The sequence below is a fragment of the Lepidochelys kempii genome, chromosome 1 (genome assembly GCF_965140265.1).
Source record: "Lepidochelys kempii isolate rLepKem1 chromosome 1, rLepKem1.hap2, whole genome shotgun sequence".
Classification (NCBI taxonomy): domain Eukaryota; kingdom Metazoa; phylum Chordata; order Testudines; family Cheloniidae; genus Lepidochelys; species Lepidochelys kempii.
Genome location: NC_133256.1, coordinates 161,741,717 through 161,768,297, shown reverse-complemented (window position 1 = coordinate 161,768,297; position 26,581 = coordinate 161,741,717). Strand labels below are relative to the sequence as shown.

At 38.7% G+C, this 26,581-nt stretch overlaps 1 protein-coding gene across 7 annotated transcripts in view; it reads left to right on the top strand.

Annotated features, from left to right (window-relative positions):
• DOP1B (DOP1 leucine zipper like protein B) overlaps positions 1–26,581 on the top strand; it is an 87,729-nt gene that overhangs the window by 34,232 nt on the left and 26,916 nt on the right. For 5 of the 7 annotated variants that reach the window (XM_073361195.1, XM_073361230.1, XM_073361225.1 and 2 more), the window contains 14 exons: positions 1,766–1,866; positions 2,349–2,457; positions 7,705–7,825; positions 8,439–8,558; positions 9,739–9,841; positions 11,597–11,788; positions 13,013–13,706; positions 15,366–15,637; positions 17,436–17,588; positions 18,680–18,780; positions 19,528–19,718; positions 21,233–22,850; positions 23,112–23,223; positions 24,328–24,516. In XM_073361195.1, the coding sequence (XP_073217296.1) occupies positions 1,766–1,866; positions 2,349–2,457; positions 7,705–7,825; positions 8,439–8,558; positions 9,739–9,841; positions 11,597–11,788; positions 13,013–13,706; positions 15,366–15,637; positions 17,436–17,588; positions 18,680–18,780; positions 19,528–19,718; positions 21,233–22,850; positions 23,112–23,223; positions 24,328–24,516 (4,076 nt within the window). The remainder of the gene's footprint in view (positions 1–1,765; positions 1,867–2,348; positions 2,458–7,704; positions 7,826–8,438; positions 8,559–9,738; positions 9,842–11,596; positions 11,789–13,012; positions 13,707–15,365; positions 15,638–17,435; positions 17,589–18,679; positions 18,781–19,527; positions 19,719–21,232; positions 22,851–23,111; positions 23,224–24,327; positions 24,517–26,581) is intronic. The other 2 variants (XM_073361204.1, XM_073361214.1) reach the window with 2 other exon arrangements.

Here is a 26,581-nt window from a genome sequence, read left to right as displayed (position 1 = left end):
ACTATATCATCACTGGTGTGGAGAAAGTAAATAAAGTGTTGTTTTACTCCTTCTCATAACACAAGAACTAGAGGTCACCAAATGAAATTAATAGGCAGCAGGTTTAAAACAAACAAGAGGAAGTATTTCTTCACACAATGCACAGTCAACCTGTGGGACTCCTTGCCGGAGGATGTTGTGAAGGCCAAGACTATAGCAGGGTTCAAAAAAGAGCTGGATAAATTCATGATGGATAAGTCCATCAATGGCTATTAGCAAGGATGGGCAGGAATGGTGACCCTAGTGTCTGTTTGCCAGAAGCTGGGAATGGGCAACAGTGGATAGATCACTTCATGATTATTTGTTCTATTTATCTCCTCTGGGGCACCTGGAATTGGCCACTGTTGGAAGACAGATACTGGGCTAGATGGACCTTTGGTCTGATCCAGTATGGCTGTTCGTATGTTCTTATTGCTAGTGCAATGCTCTGTTCTGCAGAGAACTGATGTTGGATCTAGAGTTTCAGTCATAACTCACAGGGCTGTCAGGGTTTTGGGAGAGGCACAGAAAATAGCATGATGAAATCTTGGCCCTGGTGCAGTCAGTTGCAATACTCCCATTGATATCATGGAGCCAGAATTCCATCCAGTTGCTTACTCTCTGTGGGGAGAGAGGAGGCGACAACTTTGATAGATAGGCTCTGAAGTGGGGATCTCTATCTTTCACTTCCAGAAGGGTGCGTCAGGCTGACACCATTTCAAGGGTTGGGAGAGATTTGATTATCTGTCGATGATGGTGATACATGTATTACCATAATGCCTAGGAATTCTAGTCCTTGATTAGCACTGGACAAAGACAGCTAAAAGATGGTGCGCGCTCCAAGCAGCTTACAATCTAAGTTTAAGGCAAGAGACAGATGGATGTAGACAGGGAGAGGGTGGGAGAACCAGGAAACAATGAGACAATATTGATCAGCATGATAGGCATCGATCTCAGCACTCCAGCATCACAGCCATTATCAAGTTTTTTGTGTAGGTATCACAGAAAAGGGGAGTTTTAAGAGTTTTTTTTTAAAGGATATCAGTGAGACAGTTTTGCAGATGTTTATGGGGACTTCCTCCCGAGTATCTCAGGAATGTGGGAGAAGGCATAAAGGTGCTTGTTTGAAAATTTTAACTAATGGGCAATGGAGTCTGGCATCACTGACCAATTGGAGGCAGGAGCTGACATGTTAGTAGTGAATGTCGGGGGCAGGCCATGAAGGGCCTTGAAAATGAGGACAAATGGCTTATGTTTGATGCACTAGAGGAGAGGGAGCCTAGTGAAGGGATGCAAAAAGAGAGGTCATGTGGTCAAAACAACCAGCAGGGAAAATGATCTTTGCAGCAACTTTCTAAGTGAATCCGAGTGGGGCAAGATTGCAACATTCTTCTCTTTGGCCTGGACAAATGCAGTAATAGACATGAGAGCCTGCACAAGAGTTTTAGCTGTGTGGATGGATAGGAAAGTATTTCAGATGTTATGCAGAAAAATTTGCATGATTCAGTCATAGCCTGTATTAAAGGACCTAGATAGAGGCCCAAGCTGCAGATGACACACAGGTTACTTGGTGGTTGTTCTCCACATAAGCACACTTTTTTTTGCAGGCATTCAGCCTAGACTGGAACATAAACTACATCTTGAACAAATTCAAGTTAAAATGAATATAATTGCTTCTACTGCTTGTTTTATGGTATGTATGTTACATCAGTATTTTCTGTACTCATTATTTTTATTTAATTTGTAGGCTCTGATATTAAAGGCGGTACTTTTGCTCCAGATTCTGCAGCTTTTGAAGATCATGCCCTCTATTTTTTTGGAAAATATTCCAAAGATCTTTTAGTTGAGGTTGGTATTTATTCTACATAACTTTTATATGCTATGTTTAACCTCAGAACAAACTGCCTTTCAACTTGTTCACTGTATGTCCTTCATGGCCTCTCTTCCTGAAGCATAACAGATGGGAGGAGATCGTTATTTTGTATTCATTTGACAGGAAGTCTGAACTCATGTTGTGCTGTTTTGTTCCATTTTATGGGCCTGTGATGTAAATGGAATCTAATGAAAACTGCCAGTTCCATCTTCGCTAGCCTACCTGAATTACTAAAAATAAATCCTGTTTATTCCAAATTTTCTTGTGTATGTATTAAATAAACTGAAAATTTCCTTGATTATCTGAATTAATTTATTCTCCCCCATTCTGTTTCAATAATCAAAGTTTGACTACGTTTGGCACCTAGTGCAAGAATCAAGACCTAACATTATTAATAAAATGACAGTATCTCTCCTTAGTAGTTGTCACATTTTGGTGTTTTCTTTTCTTTTAACAGGCTTTGATTGAAATATTGCATCAGAAGTTCTCAGAGTCTTCCTTAGAAGATCATGCATATCTGAAACCTTTCCGTATCCTAATTAGTCTCCTTGACAAACCTGAAATAGGTAATATTAAATATTACTACTGACACAGACTGCTAAGACCTGTTATACTATAGTGATGACATGATGTCTAGAAGGCTTTCTGCTAATCACCTCCAAATGGTGCAGTGCCACCTGCCTTCTCTCGTTTATCTTTGTTTTTTGGGCAACTCTCCTCTTTGTGTACAGTGTCTTTCCCAACCTTTGGCTGTCCCTGGCAAGCCTCCTCCCTAGGCCCGTATAAAGAGACTCCCAGGCGCATCTTGCTCCTCCAGAGTCTCCCCTGACTGATCTGCATATCCTGTTTCCTGCAGCAGTCAGGTCCTCAGTCTGTCATGTGCTTAAAAGATCCACAGTCCTATAATGCAAACTGGCTGTGCCTCACACATAAAAGGGCCAGCACATCCTCCTACACTATGCAGATGCCAAGATTACATACCTGATTTTCTGTATGTACCAATATTTTGTAAAACCTACTCAGAAGTATTTACTGTACTTGAATGTGTGACAGACATAAGAAGCTTATGAGTAACTTGTGGTTATTTGAAACTTGTGTACTCTTTGGCAACTTGTTGCTTATGAGATTTGTTTTCTCTGTGAAGGAATCCCATGTCTGTAAATCATCTCCTGTAGTAAATGACGTTTTTTAATGCTGTGCAGGAAACTGGGCATGGTAACCCCGCTTTTGAAGATTTTATCACAGTATCTGTATAGATGATACCATGAACGAATAATTCACATTCTGAACTTATAAATATTTAGCTGACAGTGGCTTAAATTATTTAGTATTTGTCTGGAGGATTCTCCTATTTCATGGATGGAGGAAAATACCTTTGTTTGCCTCTCTCAATGCATTTGCCCCATTGTTTTTTACAAATTCATCAAAACATCAGACAGCATTTATGTGAAAAACCAGGATGCACGTGTACTGTCCTTTACAGAGTGAAAAGTTTCTTGTACAGATTTTGTTCAAGGCACTCGGCTCAGTGTTCATTTGTCTACAGAGGAAGCAAACTTCTTGAGTGAAAGTAACAATTCCTTCAGATGCTTAGTTATATGTGACAGGATACGTGTTTTTCTTGTCCAGGCATGACTTTCTTTTAGACACATTGTAACACAGATTTCTTTTTAAAGGGTGCTTTCTTGCTTAAGAAATATTTGTATGATATAAGTTGTTACACTTAGAGCCTTTTGTTATGTATAAGCACTGTTTGGTGTATGGATTTTATTTTATTTTTTAAAATTTCTGAGCAGGAAAACACTGTTAAACAAAACTATTGGATTAATCAAACAGTTTATATCCTAGTGTAGAAAATAGGTATTAAGCTATAATCCAGGAGCAAAAGCAGTGAAATAAAACCTGTCCTGCATTCATCTAAACCACAAAATTAGAAATATTCCTATTTCTGTAGTACACAAAAAAGTACTAAAAAGCTTCTGGAGCCTTATAAGTCAATAAGAAAAGGAGTACTTGTGGCACCTTAGACTAACCAATTTGAGCATAAGCTTTCGTGAGCTACAGCTCACTTCATCGGATGCATACTGTGGAAAGTTTAGAAGATCTTATTATATACACACAAAGCATGAAAAAATACTTCCTCCCACCCCACTCTCCTGCTGGTAATAGCTTATCTAAAGTGATCACTCTCCTTACAATGTGTATGATAATCAGGGTGGGCCATTTCCAGCACAAATCCAGGGTTTAACAAGAACGTCTGGGGGGGGGGGGGAGATAGGAAAAAACAAGGCGAAATAGGCTACCTTGCATAATGACTAAGCCACTCCCAGTCTCTATTCAAGCCTAAGTTAATTGTATCCAATTTGCAAATGAATTCCAATTCAGCAGTTTCTCGCTGGAGTCTGGATTTGAAGTTTTTTTGTTGTAAAATAGCGACTTTCATGTCTGTAATCGTGTGACCAGAGAGATTGAAGTGTTCTCCGACTGGTTTATGAATGTTATAATTCTTGACATCTGATTTGTGTCAATTTACTCTTTTACGTAGAGACTGTCCAGTTTGACCAATGTACATGGCAGAAGGGCATTGCTGGCACATGATGGCATATATCACATTGGTGGCTGTGCAGGTGAATGAGCCTCTGATAGTGTGGCTGATGTTATTAGGCCCTGTGATGGTGTCCCCCGAATAGATATGTGGGCACAGTTGGCAACGGGCTTTGTTGCAAGGATAGGTTCCTGGGTTAGTGGTTCTGTTGTGTGGTATGTGGTTGCTGGTGAGTATTTGCTTCAGGTTGGGGGGCTGTCTGTAGGCGAGGACTGGCCTGTCTCCCAAGATTTGAGAGTGTGTTGGGTCATCCTTCAGGATAGGTTGTAGATCCTTAATAATGCGTTGGAGGAGTTTTAGTTGGGGGCTGAAGGTGACGGCTAGTGGCGTTCTGTTATTTTCTTTGTTAGGCCTGTCCTGTAGTAGGTGACTTCTGGAAACTCTTCTGGCTCTATCAATCTGTTTCTTCACTTCCGCAGGTGGGTATTGTAGTTGTAAGAATGCTTGATAGAGATCTTGTAGGTGTCTGTCTCTGTCTGAGGGGTTGGAGCAAATGCGGTTGTATCGCAGAGGTTGGCTGTAGACGATGGATCGTGTGGTGTGGTCAGGGTGAAAGCTGGAGGCATGTAGATAGGAATAGCGGTCAGTAGGTTTCCGGTATAGGGTGGTGTTTATGTGACCATCGTTTATTAGCACTGTAGTGTCCAGGAAGTGGATCTCTTGTGTGGACTGGACCAGGCTGAGGTTGATGGTGGGATGGAAATTGTTGAAATCATGGTGGAATTCCTCAAGGGCTTCTTTTCCCTGGGTCCAGATGGTCATGTCATCAATATAGCGCAAGTAGAGTAGGGGCATTAGGGGACGAGAGCTGAGGAAGCGTTGTTCTAAATCAGCCATAAAAATGTTGACATACTGTGGGGCCATGTGGGTACCCATAGCAGTGCCATTGATCTGAAGGTATACATTGTCCCCAAATGTATTTTTTCATGCTTTGTGTGTATATAATAAGATCTTCTAAACTTTCCACAGTATGCATCCGATGAAGTGAGCTGTAGCTCACGAAAGCTTATGCTCCAAATAAATTGGTTAGTCTCTAAGGTGCCACAAGTACTCCTTTTCTTTTTGCGAATACAGACTAATACGGCTGTTACTCTGAAACTTATAAGTCAATGTGAATTAAACACTTAATTTCAAAATCAATATATTCCAAGGGTACTTACTATGCAACAAAACGTAACTTAGAGAATATTTTTCTTCAAGGCAGTGTGGCCTAGCGGATAGAGCACTAGACTGCGACTCAGGAGATGTGGGTTATATTCCTGGCTCACGCACTGGCCTGTTGGGTACTATGGGCAAGTCACTTCATCTATCTGTGCCTCATTTTCTCCATCTATACAGTGGAAATAATGATGCTGAACTCCCTTGTGAAGTGCCTTGAGATTTATGAACAAAAAGCACTATATAAGCTCTGACCAGGGTCCCAGTGCAGGCCAGCTGAGGTCACTCAATTAGGGTGAACTGCAGAGAATGGGACAGACAATCCCCCAAAAGCTGGTGGATATTCCAATACTTAAATTTACCTAACCAGCATAAAACAGCTGCTTTATTACCTTACTGGTTACTCAGAAGTCCAAAACAACACAGTTCCCTTAAAGTGATCCAGCCTCAGGCCTCCATCCAGGTACCTAATTCAAATACGATGATTTCTGAAAATCTTCTTTGATCATATAAAAGAAAAGGTTCTACCAATCCCAAAGGATCGGACACATTACCTCCCAAGCTATTGAATATTCCAGATCTTACCCAAATACACACTACAGCTAATTCTTATTAAACTAAAATTATTAAACAATGAGAGTATGGTTAAAAGGTCAATATACATACAGACATAAGTTCAGTTCACTGAGGTGCAGAGATGGTGAGCTGTTTTAGTTGCAAAGAGTTTTCAAAAATAGTCCATAGGTTATAGACCAGTGTCCAAATATCATATTCAGGGTGTACCAGCATAACTGGGACCTCAGTCTTGCGACTCAAACTTTCCCAGTTGAAGCCTAAGCAGATCTGAGATGAACAGGATCAGGACCCAAGGATTTTTTATACAATTTCATGTCCTTTTTAACAAGTTGGAGTTCCTCTGGGAACAAAAGGTAATTAGCAGGACTTTGAAGGAGGTCCATCCCTGGTACTTTGCCTTATGTTAATTCATATAGCTATTTGCTTGTTCCTCCACCATTCACAGATGACTTGCTGTACATTTAAGAGAGATGAATACAGAGATATCCCATGTTTACAATTCATTTAAATGCCAGGATGTTCTTTTGATCTCTGTATTAAGAGTACAACATTAATAGGGACTGTTGATTACATTGTTGACCCTATTCATATATATGTAAATACACAAAACTTCAAATATCTCCCCACATGCCTTTTGAGGGTTATTTATTTTGCAGGTTGTTTAACCCTTTCTAGCCATGCGTCACATAAGCGTGAAGTAGTACTCCTATGCAGTCTCTTTAGGTTCATGGCTGGGCCTCAGATGTGCTGTTAGCACTATGGACTTGCTTTTCAAAACCACAGAGCACCCACAATTCCAGTTAAAGTCAATGGGAACTACAGTTGCCAACCGTTCTGAAAATCAGGCCCTCTTAGTGTATTTCTGATCCTTTTTTCCTTGATAGGCTTTTTCTTTCTCTTCTCCATGTATTAACCTGTGTGATCCTACCAACTGTTCTAATTTCCATGAATGGAGTTGAAGACTTCATTGTAATGCCAGCATATTAAACTGGCAGTGGGAACCCCCTGAATCTGGACTCTGGAATTTGATTGCACAATTGTCATTTGAGACATGCACACTGTATATTAAATAGGTCATTAGCACACATTTATATAAATGTCTGAAGTGATTTAAAAACAGTGCAGGCATTCATTAAGTAACTACCATGTGATCTTTTGAAGTCAAATATGGAATAAATAGCCCAACCTTTCAAGCAACTTCACAAAAAATTGTAAAATTCTGGCTCTCACATTCTATTAAGTAGTACAGAACTAAGTTATTTAATACACACACCTTTGATCTCACAAGTGGAATCTGGATAGTAGTTTAAAATGTCATAGAAAATTTTCTCATCCCCTTATTTCCCGTAAGTAACCATGGGATAGTACATTTTCTTTATAATCAGAACTTCAGTTTTAGACTAAAAGCTTGTAATTGATTAATACTGTAATCAGTTTGCAGTAATTACTGGATTTATTTTTCCTTTGATTGCAGGGCCACAAGTTGTTGGGGATTTGTTCCTTGAAGTGATTCGAGCCTTTTATTCTTATTGCCAGGATGCCCTGGGTTCTGATCTTAAACTTAGCTACAGTCAAAGTGGCAATGTACTTACAAGGTATACCGTAACCATTTTCACCTAATAGTTGAAATTGTATCTTTCATAAGAGAGCTTACTAAAGTAAACTATTCAGTAATCACATTGGGTAAATCTTACCTGTTTATTAATAACATAAGTTCTAACAGTGTCTTTTTGATGTAAACAGGCTGAAAATCATTGATTTTTTTTTTCCAATCTCTCTCTTTTATTTTCCTTTATATTTCCTACCTTGAGTCTCCTTTGGCATCACAGGGTTTTTCTCTTCCAACCAAGAGAATTTGAGATCATTGATTTAGATTCTTGGCTGATAACATCAGATTTATGTGTGCAGTGTTACATACATAAATACATACACCCACTGTGCCTCTCTAACATCAGATTTACTACATAAAATGTATTGATAGAACTCAACTTTTTAGTCCACAAAATCAAATTAAAGGTTTAAAGATTTTTCTTGGCTTCAGAAACACTTGCAAAATTTAGCTATTCCAAAATGGTTGGTTTTAATTTTTGAATTAAGGAACTTCATGTCTCTTCTTCAGGCCAACTTTCTAAGAACAGATCAAATAATACAAAAATGTGTATGCTTGTTGTTTAGTCTTCACTGATCATTTGTTTGTTCTTCTTACAGTGCGATCAAAGAGAATAGAAGTGCCTCAGAAATTGTTAAAACAGTCAACTTGTTGATCACATCCCTAAGTACAGATTTTCTATGGGATTATATGACCAGATGTTTTGAGGACTGCTTCAGGTAGTTATGCTGTCTGGCGTTAATGCAAAGATAAATTAAGAATTACATAGATAGGACAACAGCTAGGACAACAGAAGTGTCAATGAAAGATTCAAATGCCAGTGTCATGATCCTAACCAAAGGGGCAGAGAGATGCATGGTTAGATACTGAACTAACCATCTAATGTAAATAGTTAAATCTGAGGCAGTTGTTTATCTGTCTAAATACAAAATAAACTGCCATGGTTTGGTCACTCTTTCCAAAAAGCAACATGGTTGTTTTCTGGAGAAAAAAACTGCATGTTCATAAGTAGAAAGCAAGGAGATCACATGGGATAAGATCATACTTATCCCCTAGGATGAGCTTTCCTGGCCACTTGTTTTTTTTCAGTTAACGTACATAAAATACAGCATGCAGCAGCCTCCCCATATAGAAAAATCTGGACTAGTGTCTTCTCACATGCTATGTAGAAATAAATTAATATTCTTTAAGAGGCACACAAGGTGGCCAATATTTTGTTTTTTATAATAGGTGAACCTATTTTACTGTAATCAAAATTTTAACGTGAAAGTGCTTCCTCCAAAGTGTGCAATTAAGTATGAGTGTGTTTTCATTCTAAACCTAATTAGGTAATTGAAAGGAGGTGTCATTTCAGTAAGCATAGTATTTAAGCACCATAACTAGTGCTTGAAATGAGCCAATATTTATTGGAATGGCATAATAGCACTCTTCCTTTACTCTACTCCTGTCTCTGTGAGTTTTATAAATTTGTCTTCAGAAGATGAAATTCCCAGAAAATATCCCTTTATATGCTAGGCTACTAATAGTTGGGGGTTTCCTCAGCACAGCAGAGAGGAATTAGACTAACAGGTAACGTTGCTGAGTATCTAATATGAGCCTTAAAGAAGAGAAGAATCTCGTGCTTATCTTGATTAAGATAATACAATGTGTTCTTGTACTTCTCAACTACCATATGGTAGGATTCTAAACTGTATACAACTTTGTGATCACAATAAAATGTTGATAAGAACTTGACTTAAATAGCCAAGCTGATGGTGGATACAAATCGGCCTTCTTGGCTTGTGTAGTTAGCACGGATGCCAATATAAAGTACGTTTAGGTTTTTTTAAAAACAAAAAAACCCACATCCTGCAGTAAATCGTGTATTTTGAAAGAACACACATTCTCTTTCAATACCAGGAATAAATCCATGCAGACAAGATACCTTACTGAAAATGTCAACACTCCTACGATTTCAGAGCTCTGCACACTACTGTTGTTCCTTCTTGATGTGATTCCTTTGGTAAGGCAAGTTTGACCTAAAGTTAATCATTCAGATCCTGACTCATTTTCTTTCCTTTTATCAGATAAGTTTCAGTTTCACAGAAGCATTGCTTTTATTTTGGTGGATACATTTTTATTTATTTATTTATTTATATAATGGGGGAAACTATATTTTCATTTGAAAAGAATACCAATGAATAAATACACAATGCTTTGAGCCAAATCCTGCCCACTCTACTCGTGTGAGGAGTTCCATTCAAGACCACTTCATGCCATGTAAACCAAGAGTAGAACTTTGTTCCTAATCTTCTCAGCATGTATAAGAGTGAGGTGTTAATGGGGGGTTTACTATCAGCATTGTATGCAACACATCCTCCTAATAAGAATGGTTTTGAGCTTCTCAGCTAATAGGCAAATATCTTCGTAAGTTATCTGACAAACATATAAACTCCAGTCTCAGAATACCAGCACTTCTTGGAAAATCAATTGTGACAAAGCTCTGTCCTTGCCTCCGTGGGTCCTGCGTTTCCTGGCGGATTTCGCTAGCCTCAGAGGCTCACTGTAACCCTCCACGTAACCCTTCTTTCTCTAGAGACAAGGGTCACAGTCTACTGAGCCATTTTCATCATAAGCCAGCAAGGGAGGTGAGGAGAAATTATCCTTCCTTGCACAGTCTCTGTCTCCCAGTCTCAGTGATTAATCAGGGGGCAAAGGTGGCGGGGGGGAGAGCCCGGGCCCACCCTCTACTCTGGGCTCCAGCCCAGGGACCCTAATAGCATCAGTTATGATAGCTGATCTTTCAGAAACATGACATGTACAATTCCCTGGGCTACTTCCCCCACAGCAGCCCTCACTTCCTCAAGCTCCACTTCACCCTTACCTCAGGGCCTCCTTCCTTGTGCCTGATATGGTGTGTACTACTCACTCTCCAACAGCACAACTTCCTCCCACAGCTCCTGACATGCACACCCACCTGACTAACTGGGAGGCTTTTAACTAGTTTCAGCCAGCCCCTGATTGGCTTCAGGTGTCCCAATCAACCTAGCATTCTCCCTGCCTTCTGGAAAGTTCTTAATTGGCCCCAGGTGTCTTAATTGACCTGGAGCAGCTTCCATTTCACTTAACCTGGTACCAGGGATTTGTTGAGCCTGGAGCTAATATATCTATCTCCCACTACTTTTCTGTAGCCATCTGGCCTTGCCCCATCACACAATATATTGATTAGATGACTTACATACAAATAATGAACTTGTGAAAAGAGAAAATTACTGAAATTTTCTAATTATAACTGGATCCTTATAATAAAACAGTAATTTATTGAAATAGAAATTAGAACGGTCATGCATGAGTTATCAGTCTTGCAAAGTTCTGTATGCCCACTTGCTTGTGGGCGATTACTTTTCATTTTACTTGCCCATCAAAAAAAATTTCTTTAACTGTATCCTATTTTAAAGGATATAAAAGTCATGTGTTGTCAGGTTTTTTTTCCACTTTGCTGCTTGGGTGGATCTGTTATTTGGGCTGTTTTGCAAGGCTATTATCAGTAGTCAAATTCCATTCAACACTAGGATCTGGTTCTACGTTCAGCACTGGGTGGAGTAATAGCACTATTTAAAGCAACCATATGCAACTTAACTCAATGTGCATCATATATTAGTCACATCTGTGCTCACTGAAGTTAGACTTTATATTAGGCAGCTTGACAATGGTAAAATCCATTTCTGTCTGCTAAGCTATTTAGCATTTAATTATTTTAAATCCCTGCTTATTTTAGGAACTTTACTCTGAAGTGCAGACTCAGTATCTCCCACAGATGCTCAGTTACATGGTACAGTCTCTTCTGGAGAATGTGGAGATTCTAAGTTTACCAGAACTCACTCATGCTTTAAAGACCTGCTTCAAAGTGCTTAGCAAAGTACAAATGCCTCCTGCCTACTTGGATAATGAGACTGGAAGTGGAAACTCGGTAGGTATTGCTGCAAGGCCTGTTGCATATTATTATAAATAACTATTCACAAATCAAGAGTGGTGTACTCACCTTATTTTAATAATGCAAATTCTTTTATGGAATGCTACTAACTTTTCTACTCTAACTGAAATTTAGGTTACTCATTGCGGCAGTATATCTATGTAGGCCCCTTTCATACACTCTGAGTCACTTTGTGCTATGTGTCTGAGCTGTTCTCATTTTGAGAACCCACTCCAACCTTAGCTGACTTGTTGTCCAAGCCATGCAAAGGCATAGTGTTGTCTAAAACTAGGATGTGGTGCAAACCCCTTTCCTGCTCCATCCCATCTGCCGAAAAGAGCCTGGTCTTCTGTGGACGCTACTCAATGCAGTGGTAAGATGCCCTGGGGCATTTGAAATAAAGAGTGCAAGTGGCCAGATCAAGCCCAGCCTTTTTGTTATCACGATTACCTGACCTGCTACAAGATGCACTTTAATACTACAAATGGTTAAACAAGCTCACAAGAACAGGGCAAATAATTTATGTGTGATAAGGTAGAAAACAAACTTCACAGTTTGCTAATGATGAGCAATAATACAAGCATAGAAATAAGTTAGAAACAATCAGACTTGGCAGTTGCTGCGTTATTGACGTTATAATCAATGGCATAACAAGGAAACCCTTTCCTTCCACACTTTATCACTTCTTAAATTTCCTGTTGGGCTGCTATTGCGCAACATTAGATCATGAAGGTGCTGAACATGGCCCAGAGCCTCAGAGAGGAGGAGGTGTGAGGAATAGTTTTAAAACAAGTATAATTTTGTCTTAAAGGCAACAGAGCCGCTCATCAGTAGCCGCATCTATTTCATGTAAATATCTCTTTGGCTCCAACAATTGCCAGATAAGGAGGTTTATTCATAAATTCAGGAGATTCATAGATTCCAAGGCCAGAAGGGATCATTGTGGCCATGTAATCTGGCCTTCTGTATAATACAGGCCATAGAATGTTCCTCCCCCAAAAAGAGAATATTAGCTAAACAGCAATCATCAGCAGGACCATAACTCTTACAAGTCTATTGATACCACTTTCACAAAGCCACAGCACAAGTTATCAAGGCAGAAGGGAAGGGATTCCTGTCCTACACTCTTTTCCCCCTGCTGCCCCAAGTGTGATTTCAATTATTTAAAGTAACTCCAAAAATACAGTGTAATAAAATAGACACCCACTGCTTCCATTTCAGAGCCCATTGAAACAAGAAAATGGTGATATAACTTTAGAAACCAAGCCTGCAGTACAGAATGAAGATGACGCTGCTTTCGCTCCCCTCAAGTCTGAAGACAGTGGCATAGGTCTAAGTGCCTCATCCCCAGAGCTCTCTCAACACTTAGGATTGCCAAGAGTGACTCCTGAGAAGGATGATGTTTGGAAAAATGGAGGGAGTATTCAGAGGACTTTGCACTGTATCCAAGAGTTAGTTGATAAGTTTGCTAGTAAATACATTTTTGGGGTGCATTTACAAGACCCAGGAAATGGCAGAATTTCGATAGCAAACATGAGCGTAGGAGAGAAGAAAGAAAATAATTACAGAGTTGCTGAAAATGCTAGCAAGAAAAAGAACCCCTGGGAAGGAAAGCAAATTACCGTACCTCAGTTTAAACAAATGCTTTCAGACTTGTTCACAGTTCGAGGGTCACCATTTAAACAGAAAAGTCTGGAGCCTCTCTCCCCTGCAAACCATGACCTTGGTAGCAAAAAGGGAAAAGAAGAAGAATGGGACATTGACCAGGTAATGCTTGACTTGCGGGACATGAAAGAAGACTGCAGAGAGGCCTTTGCTGCTGCTTGTCACCTTCTACTGGATTGTACTACCTTCCCAGTCTACCTTTCTGAGAAAGAAACAGAACAATTGTATTTATCTCTGTTTCAAGTTCCTGGTAAGAATTGTCTTTAGACAAATAACTTCAGTGTCCCAAAATGTAAATTGTACTGCAAACTAAGTGCACTATGTACTAGGCACAACCAAGAATGTGTACACAATATAATGTGACAGGGTGTGTATTATGAATGCAGTTATAGTGCATTTTGGGTATTTGGAGGGACATGGGAAGAGACTAAAGGCAAATTGCTTACTATGGCCAAGACATGCCAATATTAGAGTGCATCTTATGTTTTAGAATTGAGCTTGTGTTGCAGTTTTTAAATCCACTTTGTTCTCCTTTGAAATACGTTGGTGTTCCGGTCCTGGATAAAACAATTCGCCCTACCCCCTCAGGGTTCCCTGCGGAAAGAGTCAACACAGGCTAACATTGTAATATCAGAACAATTTGCATAGTTAGGGCTGGTTCCCATTGACAGTTCAGATATCCTCTTCCAGGGGAGTAAGAGTGGGCCTTTAGGAAGGACAGGCTTGTGGTGGACACAGGAGTGAGGAAATGGGAGACCTGGGTTCTGCTTCTGGCTTTGCGACAGATTTCTCATCCCAGTAAAATGAGGATAATACTTACCTGCACCCTGGGCAGTTGAGTCTTCAACGTTAGAGTTCTTTGAGATGCTCAGAGGGAAGACACTTCAGTTATGTAAAGTGTTATAATTAAAGGGTTTAGAGTCATACAGCGTCTGAGTTCCCAGAATATCATGTTGGAGTCAATATAGGCATTCTTGGTTCCAATCTGACTTTTAGGGCTTTTTACTCTCTATAGTCCATACAAAGTAAACAGTTTCCAGGGAAACAAAAAGAACCTCACTCCCAAATCAGAGAATTTGTAGTAAGGAAGGGAGGGGTGAGTAACTTTCTATAAGAGAGTTCATACAGAAGCTACACGAATAGGAGAAAGAATAACGTTAATTTGAAAAAAATTACATCTTCATGCACATTCTTAATTTTCAGATTGGTTGGTCTTTTTTCATTTGATTGTGAGAGGAATGTCTGGGCTCAGAGTAGATCATGAGGAACTAGCATTCTTCTACAAGTATGGATTTGTCAGGGGGGTTTTGTTACTAAAAATCCAAAGCCTTATATTTGTAATTATTACCAAATCTTGTCAGTGGCTTTCCTGTTACAATTTTTGAGGTGCTTGTGTTTTAGGACTTTTATATTTAGTTAGTTCTAATTGTACCCCAACATATCTCTCTCTCAAACAAATTAGTCTAGCTGTTAATGGACGTATCATGAATGTAACAGAATATAAAATGAAAATGTGTGCATTTGGTGGGGAGGTGCTGAGAGGATGACGCTCTTGGTAGAATGTTGAGATTTGCTATGTTGTTTAGCTGTTTTAATGTTTTTTCCTAGTCTTTTGGGCTGCTTCATGATAACGTAGTGGATAATAAAATTTAACTGGTGTTAGAAGTGCCTAAAATATATGTATAAATGTTTTTTAATTTAAAAGAATAAAAGTGTAGTACATAACATATTTTAGTAGGTCAAGCTATTGCTACACATTGAAATATAAGAGTCGTTATAAAGCTCATGATTTTGTGCAGCCTAGAAGGGAAGGTAAATTCCATGGCATCTTCAGATTTGACAAATGTCTGATAAAGTAATCTAACGTTTAAATGTTATAAAGGCATTTTTTCCCTCTGTCTTCTCTGAGGAGGTTGTGATACCAGCTTCCCTCTGTGGCTTAAATCCCTAATGACGATATGCTGCTGCGTAAATGACTGCTATGTTCAGAATGTGTCCATCTCCACACTGCTTGAAGTTATCAACCATTCTCAGTCACTGGCACTTGTGATTGAAGATCGAATGAAGCGGTATAAAATCTCTGGACACAACCCCTTCTTTGGGAGACTGCAGATGGTCACAGTTCCTCCCATTGCTCCTGGCGTTCTAAAGCTAATATCGGAGAAAACAGACTTCTATCAGGTGTCAAACTCTTTACTGTACAAATATACTTTAGCTAAAATATATGTTAGTCATAATTAAATGGATTTTCTGGGATAATTCTAACACAACATTGAAGGTAGTGCCTTCATGTCTACTGGAGAGTCTCATGTATGGCATAGTTATACACACTCTGACATAACTTATGTCTCTTGTAATGGATCATGGCTGATATTTTCAAAAGTCAGTGGAGATTTTTAGAAAATTTCTTGTGCACAGATTTAAAGATCTCTGAGTTTGAGGGTGGATGCTCAGCACTTTTGGAAAATAAAGACCCAGGTGTCCCAAGTGGGGCATCAAACATCACTAGTCACTTTTTGAAAATCTTGATCCCTAACTCTAAATGTCTTCAGTTGATTTTGTTTTTTGAACTTGAAAACTACAATTTGAAAGGATTTTATGCTCTTTTGAGCTCCCAGTATGAAAAATTAGTGGTGGTGGATAAAATGGGGGGAAAAAATCAAAGTACTCTCCTTTTTTTTTTTTTTTTTCCCCCTTATGTGGAATAAAAATATTTCTGAAGGGTACCCTATCAGTAGCTGTTTGTGGTCCAATAGCCACTGTCAACTACTACTGTAAAAGAGCTTCACTGAGAGTTTTTAAACAGCTTCCATTTTATCTATTGATAATAGAAAGTAAGAATTTCACCTGGCTGGTGGGCCCCAAAATGCTGTTTAAAAGGCAAAACATAGTGGGCAGGAAAAGAAGTTTAAAATGGTTGCTTTTTTTTTTTTTTTTAACCTCATCAGTTTCTCTTACCTTTCCTGCAAAGCTAATGAACTGGGATAGGGGAAGCAGGAATAACAAAACAAGAACAAAACCGTATGGTAGAAATAGATGGGATGGAGGATAGTGGAAAAGAGACTGGATACCATTATCTAAAATTATATACTCTGGTAATAAGGTGGAAATGTTACACCTCTGCGTCACTGGATATTTAATCATAGATAGGATGTCTTCATTTGGATTATGGCTTTGGACAATCAGCATCCATATTATTCATAGACGAAATATTGAATCTAAATCCAATGGGTGTCTCTTTGATCAAATACCATAGTCATTTTTTTTATTCTGCAATATGTTATGATCTATCCCATGTTATTTATAGGAAATATTTCTAAGGACAACTGTAAAGTTATCTTAATATTTCTTTCTGCTTCAGCCCAACGTCAATTCTCAACTCTTTGTAAAAGCTAATGTGAAGGGCAGTTGAGAGGCGTAGCTGGAAGGAGAGGTAATTTGAGAAGGGCATGTCTAAGCAGCTAGTTAGTTCTTAAAACGAAGTGCGGTGTGGGGGATATTCTAAATTCAATTCTTAAACTTTAATTGGGAGCTACTGTTTAGTCATGTGAGGCAAAGATGGCTCTATCACATTACCACTTCTTTCAACTTTGTTCCTCTTTGTATGCCAAAGTGGTAAAACCATCCCAGTGTTCCATTTCTTACGTGTGTGCCACTTTTGTGTTGCAATTTTTGGTATTGTTTATATCATCTGAATTATGAATGTTTAGGGTTGGGATTAAAGTTAGAAATGGAAGCAGAACTCTGCTTTCCTCACCCGTTAGTGCACAAACATGAGTTGATTGCAGCTCCAGGACAGTGCTATTGTGTTCCCCTAGTTCCGGATTTGTGAATCAGCCTCTTGCTCTTCCCTAAACTGAGAATATGTAGGATAGGAAAATATGAACTACCCTTTTCACAAATACAAAACACTTTAGTGTTTATACCAAGCTTTTAAATCAGTGGGGGGTGGTACAATGTATTTTATCTGTTCCCCCAGAGAGTCGCTCAAGTGCTTTGGAATCAGCTGAACAAAGAGACAAGGGAGCACCACATCACCTGTGTGGAACTGTTTTATAGGCTGCACTGCTTGGCTCCATCAGCTAATATTTGTGAAGATATTATTTGTCATACGCTATTGGATCACGATAAAGTAAGTCCTGTATTTCCTAGGCTGCCTCATTATTGTAGTGTCTTACCTCTGGTTCCAGCCAACCTTCAGCTCCCTAGCCATATAGCTTCAGGGCTTCTCAACCCCTGCTTCTCTGGAGACCACAGCTGAGAATCTCTATCACTCCTCCCTGTGGTGAATTCCCTCAGGGTCTCTGGATGAATCAACATAGGACCCATCTTAGTCATTGGATGCTATACACTTTCCCTAAAATCACAGATTCTCCAAAGTTAGCAATCCTTCACAGCATTTCTAAATATTTTCCAGATCCATCGGTAAGTCTGAAAACACTTTGAGCTGGACGTTGACTTATTCTTCCCAACCTTATGTTCTGATAAGTCATTTGACCCTGTGTCTGAGACAGCACTGAACAGCTCCTAGACCAGGCAATAGTCAAACTGTATTTAAAATGAGCCAATTCCCTTTAGCAATTTCATTTCCCTATTTTCAAGATCGATCAGTTCTTTCTTAGTTTTTCTGACAGCTAACATGTAAATTAAGTAAAAGGTCACAACCTGATGCTAATCTATAACCGCAGTCTTAAACATTCTACGATAGATTTTTATATATAGCTATATCTATCTAATCTGCTTTCACAATTCTGAAACTTCTTATATATTAAGATCTATATAGGGGTTGTGGGTATCTGAATAGTCAAGAGTTTGAAATCCTATATTTTAGACTCTTATACACATTCAGGGATGATAATCCTCAGTAAGGTCTGCCTACTAATAACAGTCCCTTCGTATCACCCTTCTTTGTCATCCAACCCCCAATAACTCAAGAGATTAAAATACTGTAAATGGGAATTCCAAACATGTCTTTTCTTTGAAATCATCAGCTTTATTGTGCATTAGGTGCTTTTTTGTTTTGATTGCCTTGGGTTGTGAGTGCATGGCAGGAAAATGACATTGTATGTTAATCCTATCTAGAAATGGAAAAACAGGTGCAGAATTCTTAAGATTTTAGAAGTAATCTATGCAATAAGCATTTTTTTTACTAGAGCCTTTTAAATTCACTAAACTTACTACATGTACCTCAGAATCAAAAAGTTTCTGTCTTCTTCTGTAAAGGGGACAAGGCTGGAGGCACTGTTCAGATTCTCTGTTATATGGCATTTGACCAGAGAAATCCAAGGCAGCAGAGTCACTTCCCACAATCGATCCTTTGACAGGTATTGCTGTACTTTGATTTGCCTGGCTTAATGTTTATATAAATATATTTAGGGAAATTATACTTTTTTTGCTAGAAAAAAAAAATCTCCTGGACAGTCATGAACCAAAGTAAGGCCGTCAAATATTTATTTATTTTTAACTTAAAAATAAAACCCCCTATTTGTGTTGGTAACACACTCTCACCCAAAGTAATAAAGTACTTGTGCTGTGGGGGTTTTTTGTTTGGTTGGTTTTGTTTTGTTTGGTGCTTCAAGGGGAGGAGTTTGGAGTTGCTTTCCGTGTTGTCAGCAAAGAGTGAACAGCTGAGGCCCATCTTCTAATAGGAGTGGCTTCCTACATCAAGAAGATGGGGCCTTTCCCTAGGAAAGGATAAAAGGGCCCGGCAAAAGCAACTACATTCAAAATATTGTTAAAGTAATGCAAGGGTGGCATGTTACTCATTGTGCTCCTCAGTCTTATACAATATGAGCCAAAAATTTCAAGCCTTATGAAGTAGGAGAGGATATTATAAAAACGTTCTCTAATTGGAGATAGCGTGTGTGCAATATACACACACATAGTATGTTTTGCCTTGCTCCTGCAAACATGTGCTCGACTTTGAACTCAGTGGCACTACTTCTGGGTATTGGAATTACTATCAGGAGTAAAGCTGAAACATGGGCAAGTATTTGCAGGAGTGGAGTCTAAAAATGTGTTGTGAAAGAGGGCTTGTAATTTTACTTCTCCTTTGCAATTTCTCCATTCAGATCTCTGTTTGTGGTGTTGGACAGTCTAAATTGTTCAGATGGTGCAATTGGTGCCGCAGCACAGGGCTGGTTGATACGTGCTCTCTCACTTAATGATGTTGCACGAATTCTTGAGCCAGTACTATTGCTGCTTCTTCATCCAAAGACACAGCGCACATCCATCCATTGCATCAAACAGAAGAATTCAGCAGGTAAAGCTGCTCTCAGGCTGAAAATGTAACTGTTTGAGTTAAGTCAATTAACAGTTAGTCACTGTCATAAATATAAAGGGAAGGGTAAACCAGTTTAAAATCCCTCCTGGCCAGAGGAAAAATCCTCTCACCTGTAAAGGGTTAAGAAGCTAAAGGTAACCTCGCTGGCACCTGACCCAAATCACCAATGAGGAGACAAGATACTTTCAAAAGCTGGGAGGATTGAGAGAAACAAAGGGTCTGTGTCTGTCTGTCTGTATGCTGCTTTTGCCGGGGATAGACCAGGAATGGAGTCTTAAAACTTTAGTAAGTAATTTAGCTAGGTATGTGTTAGATTATGATTTCTTTAAATGGCTGAGAAAAGAACTGTGCTGAATAGAATGACTCTTCCTGTCTGTGTGTCTTTTTTGTAACTTAAGGTTTTGCCTACAGGGATTCTCTATGTTTTGAGTCTAATTACCCTGTAAGGTATCTACCATCGTGATTTTACAGAGGTGATTTCTTTACTTCTATTAAAAGTCGTCTTGTAAGAAAACTGAATGCTTTTTCATTGTTCTCAGATCCAAGGGTTTGGGTGTGTGGTCACCTATGCAAATTGGTGAGGATTTTTCCCAAACCTTTCCCAGGAAGTGGAGTGCAAGGGTTGGGAGGATTTTGCGGGGAAAGACGTGTCCAAACTACGTTTCCCAGTAAACCCAGTTAGAGTTTAGTAGTGGCAGTGGAGATCCAGGGACAAAGGATAAAATTAATTTGTACCTTGGGGAAGTTTTAACCTAAGCTGGTGAAAGTAAGCTTAGGAGGTTTTCATGCAGGTCCCCACATCTGTACCCTAGAGTTCAGAGTGGGGGAGGAACCTTGACAGTCACCTTACTCCATTTTAAGCCAGTCTTTGACGTTAGGTGTCATACTCTTCAGTTTGAGGTGTTTCCTTATAAGCAGCGATGCCAGCTGCATATATCACTCTTCTCAGTTACACCTCTAATAATGCTTAAACGCAGTTATAGAGTAGGTCATACCTTTTTAAAGGTATAAGGCCCATCAGTATCTTCTTTTGGGTTAGCATTTCTGCAAAAGAAGCTTCTAGACCTCCTAATAGTTGAATTGCTTTTTTTAATCCAGCTATCTGTTTGCATAACAGTTTTTCTACCTTGTTTCCTATCTAATTGACTTGCGAAACATCATCGTTCTCACTATTTACATTATAGTAGCACCCAAAGGGAGTCTCTTGTGCCAGCTGCTGTGCAATCATAGAAGTAGACATGGTCATTGTCCCAAAGAGTTTACAGTCTGAGAAGGTTTATGGTATCTCTGACTTGTACAATTCCATCATAAAACATAACTGCTCAATGAAATTATTTCCTTGGCATAAATAAGATTTTTAACTTTTAATGTAAAGTCAGTTACTTGATCACCATTACATTTTCTCTTACAGTTTGTCTTTCAGCATAAAGGCTATTGAATGTTTTAACTGTAATAATAAACACTAATTTTTGAAATCTTCATATTTTTTTCAGAAGACTTGCATCATTGGTTTAGCAAGAAAAGTGCCTCTTTCAAAGAGTCATTTGGAGCCTCTGTGCTACATGAAAGCAGTTCTGAAGAAAACATACCAGTGAGCCAATTTACAACTGTGGACAGGGAAGCTATTTGGGCTGAAGTGGAAATAGATCCAGAGACATCTCAGCTAAAAAATGGACTGCCTGAAAACGAACTCTCTCACTGTACAGAAACTCCACAGGATACCAGTGGTGATCATGATAACAGTGAACACACAGAATCAGCAGATACCAGCACAGGACATATTGATAGTGAAAATACATCATCTTTTTCTCCTTCTCTGGATCCACAGGAAATGAGCAATGAGGAGAACTCCAGAGCTACAATCGACTGCAGAGAAAACATGAAGAATGTTAGTTCATCTAATGCTTTCCCTCTTCATGGCTCCAAACCCAGTACTACATTAAATCTTGTGCGTGCAGACTCTGAGAAAACTCAAGCGTCGGAATCACTATCAAGTGATGAGGAGGTGGATTTGGAACTCCAAGCGATTACAACTTCTAGGCTGCTCAAGCAGCAGAAAGAAAAACAAGAGATGATAGAGGCTCTGTTTAAACACATTCTCTTGTATTTTCAGCCTTATGATTCCAAGAGGGTTTTGTATGCTTTTTCTGTGCTAGAGGCAGTACTCAAAACAAACCCTAAAGAATTCATTGAAGCTGTGGCCAGTACTAGCATGGATACGAGCTCTACAGCTCATTTAAATCTCATCTATAATCTTCTAGCTCGGCACCAGGAAACTCTTGTGGGACAGAGCTTTTATGGTAAGCTTCAGACTCAGTCACCAACCATGTGTCCCCATTCTTTATTAATAGAATTGCTGGCTTACCTCTGTTTGAGTTTTCTGCGCTCTTACTATCCATGTTACTTGAAGGTAACCCACAAAGATGTGCTTGGCAACAGAGATGTCCAAGTCAAAAGTGTAGAAGTCTTGATTAGAATGATGGTGCAGCTGGCCACAATGCTAAAGTCAGCAGAAAACAAGAATATCGAGTTTATACACAACTTGCTTGGAAGATGCAAAATTCAAGAGTTTGTTCTTCTTTCTTTGTCTGCTTCTATGTATACAAGTCAAAAACGGTATGAACTGATGACATCTGATAAAATTAATAGTGTCATCGAAGAGAGCCTCTTTGAAGAAAGCCTTATCAATTTTGGGCAAGATCAGATATGGAGTGAACACCCCCTTCAGATTGAGCTGCTGAAGCTTTTGCAAATATTGATTGCCTTGGAGCACCATCTTGGACAGACACATGAGGAACAGGAGAACCAGCCAGACCTATCGAAGGAATGGCAACGAGCTCTTAATTTCCAGCAGGCTATTAGTGCAGTGCAGTATGTGCATCCACACCCAATAACTTCACAAGGATTATTTGTCTCTGCTGTAGTTAGAGGTTTGCAGCCAGAGTATGGCTATGGGATGCATCCATCTTGGGTAGGTTTAGTCACGCATTCTTTGCCATACTTTGGGAAATCTTTAGGCTGGACTGTGGCACCATTTATCATACAGATATGTAAAAACCTGGATGAACTTGTTAAACAATATGAAAATGAAACTGTGAAGATGTCTGTGAGGTAAGATTCTTAAATGCAGAGTTTTGATATTTTAACTATTCAGTACAAAGTACTGATAAGCTTATTTTCTCAAACCTCATACTATTGTCTAAAGTATTCTAAAATTACTTTTTTTTGTCTGACAAGTTATTTTAAAAGCTTTGCTTTCTGATACCTCAGCAGTTAGAACATAGAACCAAATACTCTTTTGACCATAGTAGTCATGTAAAGAATGAAAATATCCAATTGTACTATTAATAACTTTTGTGTTCTTCTCCAAAGTGTAACTTCTAAAAGGGAGAACATTACGCCAGATTATCCTCTGACACTTTTGGAAGGCTTAACAACCATTGGTCATTTTTGCCTTTTGGATCATCCTAATCAAGCCAAAAAGGTAGTAGACTGCTTCTTATTACTTCAGTAGATATCTGTCTCCAAATGCCAACCATACGTTTGACAGTTTGGCCTCAATTCAGCAAAGTACTTACGTTCTTGGCTGAATCATGACCATTAATGTCTATTATTGTGGGCCCAAAAATGAGAGGCGGTTACCATAGGGATAGCAGAATCTCCTTCCATGTAGGAAGAGGAACATGCTTGTGTAGAGGAGAACCCTCTGCTTGCAGATGATAAGGTAACTATTCTCTCACCCCAACTCAGTGTGTGCTGACAATAAATATATTTGGATTATTGGACACTACTCGTTTATGGAAAAAGTACAATATTCTCAAATTATTCTGAAGTAATTTGTATGTGTGAAGAAAGAAATGTGAATGTCATGCTGTCAAAAAAGCTATAAAGGCATTTTTTCTAAAAATTTCTCTAGAACAATATGAATTTTACATTTATAAATATAAATATATTCAGTATGCTGTTAAATGAAAGTGAGTGAACAAAATTTGTACATCTGAAAAACCGCACTGCAGACAACTCTATATGCATCCTTTTTTCTCACTTTTTTTTCCTTATATTGCAAAACCAGAACAAGTTTAATTTGATCTTCCCCACCCAAATACTCATGCATTTTGTGGCTCTATTCCCAAGTTACTTTACTTCATTTGTTTAACTGGAAAGTTGCCACAGAATAAATAATCAGAAGTATATTTAGTGGCATGTATTCTAAATGAGAATGCATTTCACGCTCTTTTTTTTTTTGTTACAAATTATGTGGAAAATGGAGATATGTAGTTTGCACCATGTATTGGAAGAGGATATGGTCTCAAACAGAGAAATGAACTCTTCAATCAAAAGCAAAATCAGTAGAATGTTATACTCTAGTTACACATACTTACCCATTCTGTAAGTGATAATAAAGTTTATAAACACAACAGCTGAATGATCTAATGTTTTGCAAAATTATTATTACAAAAGACTTCTTGGATGGAAAGCAGATGTCCGCACTAAAGATTGTGTAACAATATTAAGAATAATGAATCTGCATACACTTGAGTGTTTGTCCACAGAATATGTTGTTTAATATAGATATTTGTTTTCCTAGGTGTCCCCTATATCTGACCCCACAAACCTGAGAAATGCCAGGAATGCCATTTTGGAAGAATTGCCTCGTATTGTTAACACAATGGCCCTTCTTTGGAGCGTTATAAAAAGGGAAGACTCTCAAAAAAGACCAGTTGACTTTCTTGGAGCAACCAAAGGCTCTTCTTCAGTTTACTTTAAGGCAACCAAAGTAGGAATCCTTTCCAAGCACTCTTTCTCCCCTGCCCCCCATTATCTTTTGTGTAAAGTTCTTGTATATGGTTTTGCCATTCTCAAAATAGCAAAGTAGTTTTACAGTTTCTGAAATTTATAGGCTGCAGAGAATGTTCCTGGTCAAAGGTGCAGAATTCCTACTATAAAAGGCTTGTCACCTTTTGTGCAAGTCAGTTGCAAAGTGTCAGATTTCCAAACCTAAATTGATGCACAATTTGTATAAAATTAATTTGCCTTTTGGTGATTTTTTTTTCTGCCCCCTTTTTCCCATACATGTGCTTTTCGCCCCGCTATTAAATCCTCTTCCTTTCCTTGTATTTTTTTCTCCATTCTCTCTTTCAAAAACAAAACAAAAACACTGCAACCCAGAAACAAGGTGTCTGTCCAAATGAGTGTGAGAGAGGACCTCATGCAAGTTAACAGTTTCTGGCTTGTCTGGAGTGAACTTGAGCTATGCGTGCTCTTTCATTTACTTAAGTATTTAGAATTCGTTCTGCTTTTGTTATGAATTGTAATAAGATTTTGCCATATCGATCAACATTTGAGTTTTAAAGCTGATGACATCATAAACATGACACAGCACACTGCATATTTTCCCCTTAACTACTGTTACACTCAGTTTTTGAATAACTGATACTGGTAAGATAAGTAGTATGTATGAGAGATAGGGTTTGTATAAATTTATCTTAATTTTTGATGATTGTATTGAAGTTAATCTTTATTTTCTTGAATAAGCTGTGAACTTTGCCCAGTGAAGCCATTCTAAATTTTCACCTAGTCAGCCTGTAACTGCCAGCTTCCCAATTCTTTTGTGGGCAGAAGAATGATGTGACAGTTTGTCATAGGTGTGATTTAAATTTTATTTTAAGAAATATTGGAGGGTGAATAAGAAGATTGGGTGAGAAGCTGTATTTTTGTTGAGCAATTACTTATTTTTTGTGGGCCTGTTGAGGCCCTCCATTACACATTGATGTGGTTGTCTACTCCATTGGGGGGGGGGCGCGGGGGCATGGGCAACTTGCTTGAAAACAATTTTGTGTTTCTTCCTTTTTGAGTATATTTCCATGGGTGAAAGTTGTGGGGGCGATGGTTTTTTTTTGTTTTTAGTGGGGGATATGACCAAACAGACAGCTGCCTCCTTGGATGTTGGTTTCGGATTTGTACAGATTGTTTGTTTACTGTATTCATTCAATGAGCTAACTTCCAAGTTTGTTAGAGATGGAAGGTAGGAGCAGGAGGACCCAGAGGCAGATTGAGTAAACGGGCTTCTTTATTACGGTACTTGTTCCCCTCGACCCAATTGTTGAGTAACCCCCAAATTAATTACATCACACTCTTTTTTATTTAAGTTAATATGTAAATACCCACATTTACTGCAATGCTGGCAAAACCTTTATTTAATAATAATGAATATTAATAGCTATATACTGAATATAATTAAACCCGCCCCTGTTTACAGCTTTAAGCATATTATACAGACATTTTACCTTGAAGATACATTTCATTGCAGTAATTGTAGCATAAGTTTCCTTAATCAGTAGTTCACAGGGGAGGGAGGAAGGGGCCATGACCCTGAGCTCCTTTATGTACCTGGGAGAAGAAGGAAGGGGGGAGATCACACTTTTTCCACACAAAGGGTATCCTTCAGACAACCATATTCCTTATGCAGCTGCAACGCTTATCTATTCTTAACAAGCAGAAGGGAAGGGAAGAGGATGGCAATTTTATCAAGCAAAGAAATAGTGCTTGCCTGTGCCTTATTCCCTATTACCATGATAGCAGTTACCCAGGTCTTTACTGAACCCTTACATACCCCAACAGAGTATGTAAGGGTTTTATTTTTAGACAGTTGTGGTAGTTGATCATTCGTTTACATTGAAGTATAATCCTTTGTTTTCTTTACTTTGTTTTTGCTTATCTGTTGCTTTGGTAACATTTATACAAAGAATATTGAATCATTTTTTCTTTCAAGAAGCCACTCAGGTCAGAACAATTGGGAATCTGAGACACATATCTGGTTTACTGAAGAGCTCCTATACTCT